The following is a 13,608-nucleotide window of genomic DNA, read 5'->3' as shown; positions in this document are numbered from 1 at the left end:
AAACAGGGGTTTTAGTTTTGTTCAATACTCTATCCCCAAGACCTAGAACAATGCCTGGCACAGAGTAATCACTCATACATTTACTGAATAATGAAGAAACGTGTGTGAACATTTGGGTATGGAACATACAACAGAAAAAAGTCAGAAGTAAACTTGACCAAAATGGGAACATATTGCTTGAAATTATGGGTGCCCTTTTTCTCCCCTTCTTTTCACTTTTCTACAGATAACATTTGATAAGCAGGGAAAAAAAAGTTCATCAGTCCCCACCAAATGTAAATACAATAATGTGCACCTAACCCAAGCATTTTTTTTAATTTCACTATCTATATTTTTCATTTTCTTTAAGTTATACTTGGTCCTTCTTCAAATATGCATGTATCTACTTCATACTTGTCTTTTATCTTTTAAACAAACCTATTTTATAGTTTCAGAATATTCTATTACCTCTAGTTATTTGGGTCTTGATTTCCCTATTTGTTGTGTATGCTGACTTTCCCTCCCATACCATGGTGTATTATACAATGGTATAAACTCCCTGTAGTTTATATCATTTTATTGTGAGCTCATCCATTTTAGGGATTACTGATTTATTTCTTAACATGAGAGTCTTCCATGTCCTGAACTGTGATAGGGTCCCTCAGGGTGGTTTTGCATTTACTTTGGCAATACCTCGTGGGGTTTCACCAGTCCAACACCAGTCCTGTGTCAGTTTCTAGATACCACGTGAAGATACATATGGACCTCTATTCGTCTGTGCTGCAGGCTTGGGCTTCAATTCCACATGAGTGACTCTCCCCACTCTCAGCGCTCTGGAAAACCAGTGTGTCAATCTCCACTCCCCCCCCACCTCCTCCCTGGTCTCCACCTGATTCTAAAGCATCTGAACATGTGCCCTTGGGAAAGTTCTTTAATATCTCTGAAGCTCATTTCTTCACCAACATATCTTTAAAAGTTTATAAATCAATAGAGAATATAGGAGTGAGATTTTGTAAACCTCCAAGAGTTAACATAAGAAGTTGATTCCCCTTCTCATAGCATGTCATAGGCCCTTTCACTTCCATAAGTCACTTGTCCTCCAGATAAGTTGAGGAACAGAGTCTTACTCTTCATCAAAGACTTTCTCAAGCATTTCTTCCTTCTGAATTTTGACCAAAAGAGAGAGACTGACGGACCTTGGCCATCTGAAACTGCTTTAGGAACACTTCAAAGATGCACTTTCCAAAAATGAAGCCACCTCCTGTTAAAGGTACTTTATCTGACAAGTTTAGAAAAGCCATGCTGGTCACCTAAGTGCAGCAACCTAGAGAGGAAAGACGTGGTGAGTGGGAAGTCTGGGAGGCACTGTCCCCCAACCCACTGAGTACAGGCCTTCTGTCTAGCCCCAGGTGAGGCTCCTATGGTACCTCTTGGTTATCTCTTTGAAGTTCAATGCAGCTCCACAAATATTCCAACAGCTGATTGAAATAGAAGAGGGGAACCTGCCTCTGGTGATTCACTGCCTCCTCATGAAGTCACAGCACAAGTGATGTCACACATAGCTCAGAGCTTCTCAACAATTACCAACTACAGCTCTAGCCCTTGAAAAGCTCCTGAAAGCTCTGACAGCTCCCAGAAAGCAGCAGGGAACAGAGAAACCAGAGAAGCATGGTCACCTCTTTCCTTTCACCATAGAGATGAAAAGATAATGAGAATCCAGATCTTAATTCACAGCCAAGGGATTCTTCCCACCGTTCACATGTTCTCCCATACCCCATCCAACCCCCTAGGCTCTTGTCACTGATTCAAAATCCCTGCAATAAGCAACAGCTTACAAATAATCTCGAATTGTCTTCTCTAGAACCTCCCACCTGCAACCCAAGGTAAGTCTCCACTCAGTGGCAAAGTCTAAGTCTTCTCTCCCCATAGCAGCCACACTTCCCTTGGGCCTAACTGAGGATCATGAACCAACCGACCTCACCTGATCTGGCTGGATCATTACTAGGCTAGTATACCTCAGGTGATGCCGCCTGAGTACTACTGGGGATGCATTCAAAAGTCACTGTTAGCATTTCCATTTCTCCAGCAGGCTGTTTCCGGAGCACTTAGACAGTTTAAGTCACTTATTTAATCCAATTTTCAAAAAAAAAACCTATGTGGGAAGAGGCACGTCTGTTGATCAAATTCGAACAGAAACACTGCCCTATTCTACTATCTTTCCCTGTGGTTCTGAGTTCAGGCAGTGTTTTGATGACAGATGAATGATCTATATAAGAAACTTCAAGAGCATTATTGAAATGATAAAAATGTGCCATCATTTCTTTGTGAAGATACAGAAACTTTCCAAAAGTCAATTTAAACTTGCATCTTACAATCCTCTTACAGTACGTAATAGCTTCTGCTGCCCTGTTCCAATTTCCAGATCAATCTGTCTTGATTTATCTAAAACAGTACTTGTCAATTCCTTTCTGCTGAGTACCTGGATAAAATGCAAACTCTTTACACTGCCTTAGAAGGCCTTACATGATTTTGCCCCTTTCTAAATGGTTATCTTTCTAAACTTATCTCTCACCAGTATGCTTTTGCAAACCAACCAGGCTAGTCTCCTCCCTGTTCCTCAAACAATTTATCTTTTCTGCTACCACACCCTTCTCATACCATTCCCTCAATCTAAAATGCCCTCCCCCAAACTCTGTTAATCAGAATACTAGTCATTCTTTAAGACTAAGTTCAACTTCCACCTCCTCCATGAAATCATCCCCAGCTCAGCTGAAAGCACTCATTCCCTCCCCACAGTCACTCAGAGACATGCTCCTCACTGACCAAAGAATAAGCTCCTGAAGGGACAGAACCATGTCCTCTCCTCCTCTGCACCCTCACAGTGCCCAGCACAGGGGACTAGCACACTGTAAGTGCTCACTGAGTGTATCTGTTCAATAAATGCATGTACACTTTGACAACTGCAGAATAACATCATACTAGAAACAGCACCAACCATTTTTACCAAGGCAAATAAGGAACCGAAGGCTTCAAATGTTTTTGATTTACCTCAGGTACACAAAAAAAACTACTCAAAACTTATGAGTAAGGAAGACCCAAACTCACACACCAATAAGTCAGAGGACTAGGCAGACATCTGATATTGTCGCTACATTGTGAAGTAAAAATGATGATTCATCAAAGTCAAAAAAAAGCTTAATCAGCACAAAACCACAATGCGGCATTCAAAGGTAAGGGTATGCTAAGAGGGAGTTTTAAACAGTCTTGGGGTGACTACAATCAGTATTCCCCACCTGAGAAATAGTGGATAGATTAAGTACCCCAAACCTCAAGTCCAGAATAGTTAGGTATTTATGCTACATGAAAAATAGCAAATTGGGACACTGTGATAAAAGCAGAATGATTTTTTTAAAAATAATTTAGCTGTTTTATACTTCATTAAGAGTCCCCAACTATTGAAATATCTAATAAATATTCATTAAGGTAAAAGGAATTATTAAATGGCTGCATATGCATTGCATTCTTACTATTCTCATATATTACAAGATCCATTATATAATCCCATCTAACATATAACTCAAAAATGTATAGTTATGGGGCCGGCCCGGTGGCATAGTGGTTAAATTCACGTGCTCTGCTTCGGTGGCCCGGCGTTCAGGGGTTCAGATCCCAGGTGCACACCTACACACCACTCATCAACCCATGCTGTGGCAGTGTCCCACATACAAAGAAATAGAGGAAGACTGGCACAGATGTTAACTCAGGGACAATCTTCCCAACCAAAAAAAAAATGTATAGTTATTATTTGACCTTTTCAACTGAATAAACACTAAATTAGATCAGATTTCTTGTCTACCCAAAACAGAGATCAGTGTCAGACAGTGACAGAGTTGAGGAGAGTCAGGACTGCACTTCTACATGTCAACTTCAAAGGTCAGGAATATGATGATGATGCTTACGATAAATAATAAGAGCAGCAAACACTTTTATAGCACTTATTACTTGCCAAGTGTGGTTCTGAGATCTCTGCATATGTCAATTAACCTAATCTTCAAAAGAATTCTGAGGTATGTATCACTATAATCCTATTTTACAGATGAGAAAACTGAGGCACAAAGAGATGAGATAGTTACTAGAGGTCACACATCTCATAAGTTACAAGGCCAGAATCCAAACTCAGCAAGTCTAGCTCCAGGGCCCAGGCTCTTCACCACATGCAACAGCCCCTCCAGTCTAACTCCCCAGACAAGGCTGAGTACGTTTTCTCCACCTGCATCGCTGCCTTCCTACCCCCGTAAAACCTGTTCACTTTATTCATCAAAACAATCTTCCTAAGATGGAGAATTCAGCAATAAAGGACGTGATTCTTCTAGCCTGTTCTAGGTAATTTCACGTCGGTTCTTGGTTTGAAGAATTCCCAGCTTCTGAGATTTGAAATTTCAGTAGCGCTTCCTATCTGTTACCTGAAGGAGGAGGGTAGGGAAACACTTACTAGTATCTGGAGTTTTCTCTTCAGATCTGCCAAATAAAAATTCATATTTGGCCTTGGCAACACTCTGGGAATGTGCTGATGCACTGTTAACCCAAAGAAATGTCTCTGCCTGCAAAATTAGAACAAAACAAAGACATCATTAAAAATACAACATAAAGCAAACCAACCAACAAGAGAATGGTTAAGCAATTATGACATATCTACTTGAAAGAATGCTATACAGCCATTAAAAATGAAACATGATAAAGATAACATGACAAAAATCAGAATACAAGGTGATTGCTGCAAGATTACAATTATATAAAAAAGATAAAGATATGAACATCTATAGGGGTACAGGAAAAATACGAAAAGTTTGGCTTGACTGGGGGCAGAATTATGGTGGAATTTTTTTAAATTGTTTGTTACTTTTCTGCAACTAGAAAGCTGTATTTTATTTTTAGATGGATCATTTTCCAAATGATTATCATTACCCACAGCCCATAGCAGGAATACTTTTGTGTGTGGGTTCTGCTAAAGTATGCCAACAAAAAGTGGTCTTCACCCAAAAGAGACCACATTTCTATATAATCAGGAACACCATTCAACCAAACAGGGCATAGAAGAGAAGTGTCAGACATCCCATTTATACTAATTGTCCTAAATTTGAGCATCTGCCCCAATGTCCTTTGGAATTCCTAAAAGTCCGTTATTTGAGAGAAAAACCACAAAGGTGACTGTGAAAGTGGTTCACATCATGAGTCTGAATTCTATGACCTTCTTCCTGGGTGCTTTAGGCAATTCTCTGGCCTGGGATTAATTAAAAATAAGTAACAAGGTAGAAATTTCAAAACACAAAGAAATTTGACCTAGTCCAATCAGGAAGTCATTCTTCTGCCTCTTTACTCTGAACTCCAATATTAACCAGGATCCAGACATTACCCACACTAGTTTTCACCTTCTAATTATGAAACATCTTTTCTCATGTCTGAGCAGCAACTAACCATTCATCTTAGGAGAGAGGAACATGAGGGTTTTATCAGCAACCTGGCAACTACTTCAAAGAGGGAAATTTTATGACTTCTATTATGTCCTTTGGAGCAGAAATGATTGACAGTAGTGAAAGGCCCATGACTGGGTTATGGGTAACTCCATCACCCCCCTGCAGATAGGTTCAGTGGGCAGGCCTCTCTTTGTTTTCTAATACCAATATCAAAAGAGCTAGCTTGCACAATTTTGAGATAGCAATTTCTTAAAATAGCATTACAATCATTTAATGTTCATAATGTATAAAATTTATCTTTTTGGAAAAGGTGCACACTTATCTTGGAGTTATGTGCTTGATAATCACAGGTTGTTAATTATCCTTTTCCCCAGTAGAAGGAAATATTAATTTTTTGATGTGTTTAGGGAGCTTCACACTGGTAAAAGAGGAACTTGGTGCCCTAATTTAGGTAGAGTGGTTAGGGAAGGCTTTCTGAGGCACTAATACCTGCAGTGACAAGAAGAATGAGAAGCTGGGGAAGGACAGAAACCTCCATCTAAGCAGAGGGAGGGTCATATTTTCACGGCATTAAAATATGAAAGGGCTAGGCTATTCAATAACAGAGAGAAGGCCAATGTGACCACAGGATAGTGAGTAAAGGGGCAAGTTTAGACACTGAGCGGGAGAACAGCCCAGGCAGGAAGTAACGTTGACGAGGAGGTGGCGGCCAAAAACACAGGGTGTGTAGGTCAAGGAAAACTTTGATGGAAAGCCAGTGAAGAATTTTATTTTATTTATTTATTTTTTTTGTGAGGAAGATCAGCCCTGAGCTAACATCCACGCCAATCCTCCTCTTTTTGCTGAGGAAGACCGGCTCTGAGCTAACATCTATTGCCAATCCTCCTCCTTTTTTTTCTCCCCAAAGCCCCAGCAGATAGTTGTATGTCATAGCTGCACATCCTTCTAGTTGCTGTATGTGGGACACGGCCTCAGCATGGCCGGACAAGTGGTGCGTCGGTGCGCGCCCGGGATCCGAACCCGGGCCGCCAGTAGCGGAGCGCGCACACTTAACCGCTAAGCCACGGGGCTGGCCCAAGAATTTTAAACATACAGTGATTCATTAACATTTCAAAAAGATCATTCATTTACACTTTCAAGCAATCATATGGGTGTTACAGGGACAATGGACTAGAGTGCGTCAAGAGGAAGCAGACCTATGTCGAAGAGCGTACTGCCTATGTTTTCTTCTAGAAGTTTCATAGTTTCAGGTCTTACATTCAATAAGTCAGAGGGAGAAGGTCAAATACCGTATGATTGCCTTCATTAAGTAGTAGATAATAACAACAATAAACAAACACATAGGGACAGAGATTGGATTGGTGGTTACCAGAGGGGAAGGGGGGAGGGAGGAGGGTGAAAGGGATAATTCGGTACATATGTGTGGTGATGGGTTGTAATTAGTATTTTGGTGGTGAACATGAAGTAATCTATGCAGAAATAGAAGTACAATGATGTACACCTGAAATTTTTACAATGTTATAAACCAATGTTACTGCAATAAACAAAAAATTAAAAAAAAAAAAAAAGAGGAAGCAGAGACACCAGTTGGAAGCCCAAGTACAGAGTATGGAAGCTTAGAGAAGGATGATGGCAATGGAAATAGGCAGAAGTAGATCATCTGAAATATATTTCAGAGGGAATATCTATATAAATTTTCTGATAAACTGAATTTAAGGAAGGAGGGAAAAGGAGAAATCAAGAATAATTACAGGAGCTGGCCCAGTGGCATGGGGTTTGCAGGTTCAGATCCCAGGTGCAGACCGCTTGTCAAGCCATGCTGAGGCAGCCTCCCAAATAAAGTAGAGAAAGATGGGCACGGATGTTAGCCCAAGGCCAATCTTCCTCAGCAAAAAGAGGAGGATTGGCATCGGATATTACCTCAAGGCTAATCTTCCTCACCAAAAAAAAAAAAGGGGGGGGAGAATAATTACAATGGAAAACATTTACTAACCACTTAGTCCAGGTCAGTCACTGTTCTAATGCAATACATGGGATACCTCACTTAATGCTCAGAACAATCCTATGAGGCAGGCACTACTATCATCTCAGTCTCATAGGTAGAGAAAAGGAGGCAACGAGCAGGTAAGTAATTTGTCCAAGGTTATACAGCTAGTAAATTGTGGATCCCAGATTCAAATCCTGAACACAGAACCCATGACCCCGAGAATGACTCCCACAAATCTGGCTTGAGGAACTGGATGCATGTACTGAGATGAGGGAGACTACAGAGGGAACATTACCAATAGCTTGGATTTGGGCTTCCAAGTGACCTCCAAGGTCTCAGTAAAACAACAGAAAAGAAAATTCTAAAGAAATCCATTACTATGGTGCTAGAAAATAAGAAAAGTTGCCACCGATGAAGCAGTAGTTTTAAGAAATTTCAGGAAGATAATTTTTTGGCGTACAGTCTCAACTTAAAGCCCGAGAACAACTCTCCAAAGAAAGGTTCCTCTTGAGCAAGGGTTCTGAACCCCAGTTCCCTGGGGCTCTGTCTATAGAATTCTGGAAGTCTGAAGTTAGATGGGGGAAAAAATTACATCTTTATTTTCACTTATCTTAAGCTGAAATTTAGTATTTTTTTCAAATACGAATGTACACTACAAACAACAGTATTATTATCACTAACTCTAACTTTGTCACCAATAGAAATCATAACCATTTTCACATCATATAAGTTACTGCGGACATCATGAAATATTATTTATAGTCATCCCCACTTTGAAATGATAGTAGTTACTAGACCCACCACTAAATCTTATTATGAATAAAGAAATAAAATATATTACCACATTACAAATTTCTTTATTATTTTGGTAACCAATATAATGGGTTACTTTTGCAGCTCCATGTATATTACTGTATGTATTTAAAAAGCATTATTCTGACAAGATATCCAGAGCTTTACCAGACTGTCAAAGGGGCCATGCACAAAAGAAAAGACCCTGCTCAAGAGCATCGTGCCTCAAACTGCTGCTCATGACCCACCAGTGGCTTGTGTAATCAGTTGTGTGGGTCACGACCAGATTTTTATATAAATAAGTTTATACACACATATATATTTAACAGAATAAAAGTGAAAATACCAGAGTAGATAGCACATAGTAAGATAAACATTGTTTCATAAAACTTCTAAGTCTCGTGCGAGCGCGCGAATGTGTGTGTGTGACTGTGTATTGGATCACGATGTAAAAAGTGTTTCTCACAGTGAAACATGATCAAAACTGTTGGAAACACATTGCTCTAGAATGGCTCTCAAACTTTAGCATGAATTAGCATCACCTACAGGGCTCGTTAAAACACATACTGGGGGGTTCACCCAGAGTTTCCGATTCAGTGGGTCTGGAATGTTTGGCCTGATAATTTGCATTTTCTAACAATTTTGCAGGTGATGCTGATGCTGCTGGTCCAGGGACCAAATTTTGTGAACCACAGCTCTAGAACACTGTTTTTCATACTTTACTGTATATATGCATCACCTGGGAATCTTGTTAAAACACAGACTGAGCAGGTCTGGGGTAGGGCCTGAGACTGCATGCCTAAAAAGCTTTGAGGCGATGCTGATGCTGATGCTGATGCTGGTCCATAGAGCACACTTGTGCTAAGGCTTGAAAGTGAAGCAGTGTCCAAACCATATTCAGAATTTCACAGAAGAGAAACATTTTTTAAAGGGAAGCTCTACTCAGAAGTTAAAATACACGAAAGGGCTCCACCTTAATAAAGTATTCCATATTATGACAATTGTGGGGGACCCTAAAACTCAACATTCAGCCCCAAATCTAAGCATTAACATTCCCCTGCCTTGCCTGGTGAAATAAATTCATTCTGCTTACAATAATTATTATTTTTTTGCTGGGAAAGACTTGCCATGAGCTAACATCTGTTACCAATTTTCCTCTCTTTTTTTCTTTTCCTCCCCAAGGCCCCAGTGCATTGTTGTATATTCTAGTTGTAAGTCCTTCTAGTTGTTCTATGTGAGCCACCGCCACAGCATGGCTACTGACAGACGAGTGGTGTGGTTCTGCACCCAGGAACTGAATCTGGGCTGCCAAAGTGGAGCAGGCCAAACTTTAACTGCTAGGCCATCACAGCTGGCTCACATTAATTACTCTTAAACCCACAAGCCTCAATGATATATCCTCTCCCCATGCCAAGGGTTATAAATCTTCACCCATCTCTACAATGTTTTTTGCAGGTCTTTGAAAAATTGTATTTGAAACAATCAACTTGATGGAAGACCCAAATAATTCAGCACTACTTTTTCCTTCTGTATTATTCATTGAGTAAAATATATTCTTCTGTTTTATCACAGTCATTTTAGAAACAGAAATCTTATTAGGAAGTACGGGATATGAACAGTAGCAACTAGACTGTCAGATGATACAGACTAAAATCCCAGCTGAGACTTCCACTGAATCAACACTAACACGTAGTCTTTGGACTTCTGCTTCCCTATTGATAAAGAGTTAATTTTGGGGCTGGCCCAGTGGCGCAAGTGGTTAAGTTCGCTGGTTCAGATCCTGGGCGCGCACCAACGCATCGCTTGTCAAGCGACGCTGTGGCGGCGTCCGATATAAAGTGGGGGAAGATGGGCATGGATGTTAGCCCAGGGCCAGTCTTCCTCAGCAAAAAAAAAAAAAAAAAAGGAGGATTGGCAGATGTTAGCCCAGGGCTGATCTTCCTCACACACACACAAAAAGAGTGTTAGTTTATCTCTAAGGTCCCTCCTAATTCTGAAACGAAAAGATTCTTCACACTTCTGAACCATCTTCACAGATATTTCATAAAGAAGGAAAAACACAAATCTTCTTGTGATAAAATTACAATGACATGATCACCCAAACATGCCCTGCATTTAAGATGCAAGTCTACCATGAAATGGACGGGATAAATCAAATCTCAACCTCACATTTTACATGGCTTTCCAAATTTACAAAGAACTTTCACTTACACTATCCAAGTCTCAAGATGCTATCAAGATGCTACTGATTATAATTACGGATTTTAGACACAAGAGAAACAATTCTTACATAAAATAATTCTTTTAATTATCTAGCTACAAAAATCAAGAGGAGAAAGCAGAAAGCTGCAAGCAAATTTTAGAAGTAAAAGTAATTTTCAATTGACTTGGAAGGGGAAGGATGGGGCCAGAGGAAGGAGGGTGGAGACAGGGGTTGAGAGCAGAGTTTGAGGAGGGTGGCATGCTCCTTCATCTCCTTATCATTTCAATTTCACTTGATATTCAGAGGATGTGAGAGCCTCCTAGTCAGTCGAAGTTGAGTATTATAAAATGTTTTAGGACAGAGAAGATTAAAAGCTAAATTAAAGATTATAAAAATATTTCTTAACTCACTCAGAACTGACACTTGATTCCAAAGAGTTAAGAGGCCAAAAGAGTTACGAGCAAAAGTTGTTTAGGATGACGGGTAACTTAAGTCCTGTTAAAAGGGAACAGAACCAATCCAAGTCACACCACAGAAGACTCAAAGCCCCAGGAAGGGGAATGGTGGGGAGAAGAGCAGCTAAAACAAGCAGGACTAGTGAGAAGGAATGGTTATCAAGCAGTTAGATCCCTAGACCCCTATCCACTTCACTGGGCAACTGTCCCTCCCCCACCCAGGCAAAAGAATGGAGCTTTATTCACTGGAGAGATTTTTCAAAGAACATCTCTGGCCTGGGGGACACCAGGCACAATTGATACAAGGATACCACAGTGGAAATGGGGATTTGTTTGCTGGATGTTAACATGCTTAGATTTCTCTCCCACTCAGCCTGTGGAATGCTGGCACCCTAGACTTTACCCTGCAGGCAGGAGATCTGAAGAGTTTTCTCTGCAGAAAGCAACCAGCCCAAAAAGAAATACCTAAATAATTAAATCAGGGGTACACTAAGAAATGGCCTAACCAGATCCTCCTATAGTGAAGCTTAGAACTTCCAATTGGCTATTTGGACCCCACTATTATATTACATTATATTCCTTAATTTTCATGACTATGACATTTTTTGAAAATTATAGGCCAGTTATTTTGTAGATGGTCTTCAATTTGGGTCTTTACATTTCCTCATGATTAAATTCAGATTATGCATCTCTGACAGCAATATCACAGAAGTCATGCTGTCCTCCTCTTTGCATCATATCTAGTGGCACAATTTCAACTTGTCCCACTACTTGTCACATGTATTCACTTTGATCTGCCAGGCTTCTCCACTGTCAACTTAAACTTTTTCTCTTTGTAATTAATTAGTATGCTGTGGAAAGATAGTGAGAAAGTAGGTAAATATCCCATTCCTCATCAAACTTTCAACTTATAAATTAATTTATTTTTATCGGTATGGACTGAATTTATATTTTATTCAATGAGTTGTAATCCACTACTTTCATTATTTATTTCAAATTGCTCAAATTGCCTGGTTTTGGCCAGTGGAAGCTCTTTCTATCTGGCTTCTGCATCTTTTTGACATGTCCCCATTATTCTCTGAGCACTTCTTTGCTTTCTGGTACAATGGGATGTTCCAGGCTTCCCCCTAGAATCAGTCAATTCTTTAAAAAAAAAAAAACACAAAAACCTAGTCCCTTTCAGTGAAGATTATTATTTAGTATTTAGATACAAGAACTGGACATGGGTAGATGGGTGTGCTCATTGCTATTGGGGTGTACCTGCTTGTAGACCAGCTCCGGGAATAGAGCTAGGAAATTTTAAACAGACATGCACAAGCACACGTACACACAGACAGACACACACACACACACACACACACACACACACACACTGCAGTAGGTTGAATAAGGACACCCCACAAGAAGTCCACATCCTAATCCCTGGAACCTGTGAATGTTGCCTTATAATGGCAAAGCCTTCAAAGATGTGATTAAGTTTCTTGATATAAGGAGACTACTCTGGACTACCCAAGGGGGCCAAGATTTGAGACAGAAAAGAAGAAAGTTAGGGGAAAGCAGAACAAGAGAAAAGATGCTATGCTTTCAAATGGAGGAAGGGGCCAAAAGCCAAGGAACGCAAGGAATGCCATTCTGGAGGCTGGAAATGGCAAGGAAACATTCTCCTTAGAGTCTCCAGAGGAACCACTGCTTGCTGGCACCTTGATTTTAGCCCCTAAAACTCATTTCAGACTTCAGGCCTCTAAAACTGTAAGAAAATAAATTTCTGTTGTTTTAAGCCATCAAGTTTGTGGTACTTTGTCACAGCAGCCATAGGAAACCAACACAGAGAAATATATACACAAATGCACACTTTTTAATCTGTATTTATTTCTGTCTAATAAAAAGACCATAAGTTCACACACATATTTTTTCCATAAGTATACTTATGCTGCTTCCAAGTGCAAATGAGTTGTTAATGAAATAATCACAAGAATTAACGAGTAATTATTATTCCACTGAGACTCTTGTTATTGCAGTTCATCCAAATATACTCGGCTCTTTCACTATAATTAAGAAATTTGTATTGAAAAACAAACAAAACCATCCATTCCTACAGTTTACCTGGCCATGAAGAGAGAGATTCAGATCACACCGCGTGCAGCATTTTTCCCTTTAAAAATATAACTGACATATGCCTGCACATAAACAAGTGGAAAAACCCCTGTGTTTGAGAAGAAGGGGATGGCCCACGTAATTTACAATTTCCCTACCCCCAGCCCCTACTCCCTTGACAGGCTAATTGGATAGGTATTCCAAAACCAGGAACAGCACCAAGTACCACTGGGATAGACAGCCTCTCAAGAATAGGGAGAGGCCAAAACAGCCAGGAGACGAATGGGGTAAGAGAAAGGCCACATCTTTGACTCTTGAAGGTTAGGAACGGCATCAAAACCAAAGGACAAAGCAGGAAAGGGACACAGGCTAAGGAGAAGACAGCCGCAAAAAGGAGCGCTCCGCCCCTCCCTGTCACTCTCGCGCCCTGCTGCCAGCCTGTTTCTGGCTGGGGGAGCAGAGACTAGAGCTGAACTCATGGCCCTTCTTAAAAGCTCCTGAAGGTCCACTCTAATTCTCCCACCAGCCCAGCCCCTGAAAGCACACTCCCTGGGACGGGGCAGGGGCGGTTCTGTGCTCCTCCAGGCGTGCAGCAGGGAAGCCAGCCTAACGGAGGATGGCAGG

General features: G+C 40.6%; 1 protein-coding gene across 5 annotated transcripts in view; it reads right to left on the bottom strand.

The window, feature by feature from the left end:
• PSD3 (pleckstrin and Sec7 domain containing 3) overlaps positions 1-13,608 on the bottom strand; it is a 453,546-nt gene that overhangs the window by 366,775 nt on the left and 73,163 nt on the right. For all 5 annotated transcript variants that reach the window (XM_087418635.1, XM_087418634.1, XM_087418636.1 and 2 more), the window contains exon 2: positions 4,472-4,580. In XM_087418635.1, the coding sequence (XP_087274761.1) occupies positions 4,472-4,580 (109 nt within the window). The remainder of the gene's footprint in view (positions 1-4,471; positions 4,581-13,608) is intronic.

Source organism: Ceratotherium simum, chromosome 28 (genome assembly GCF_057802395.1).
Source record: "Ceratotherium simum simum isolate JZ-2026a chromosome 28, ASM5780239v1, whole genome shotgun sequence".
Classification (NCBI taxonomy): domain Eukaryota; kingdom Metazoa; phylum Chordata; class Mammalia; order Perissodactyla; family Rhinocerotidae; genus Ceratotherium; species Ceratotherium simum.
This window is presented reverse-complemented; position numbering and strand designations above follow the sequence as displayed.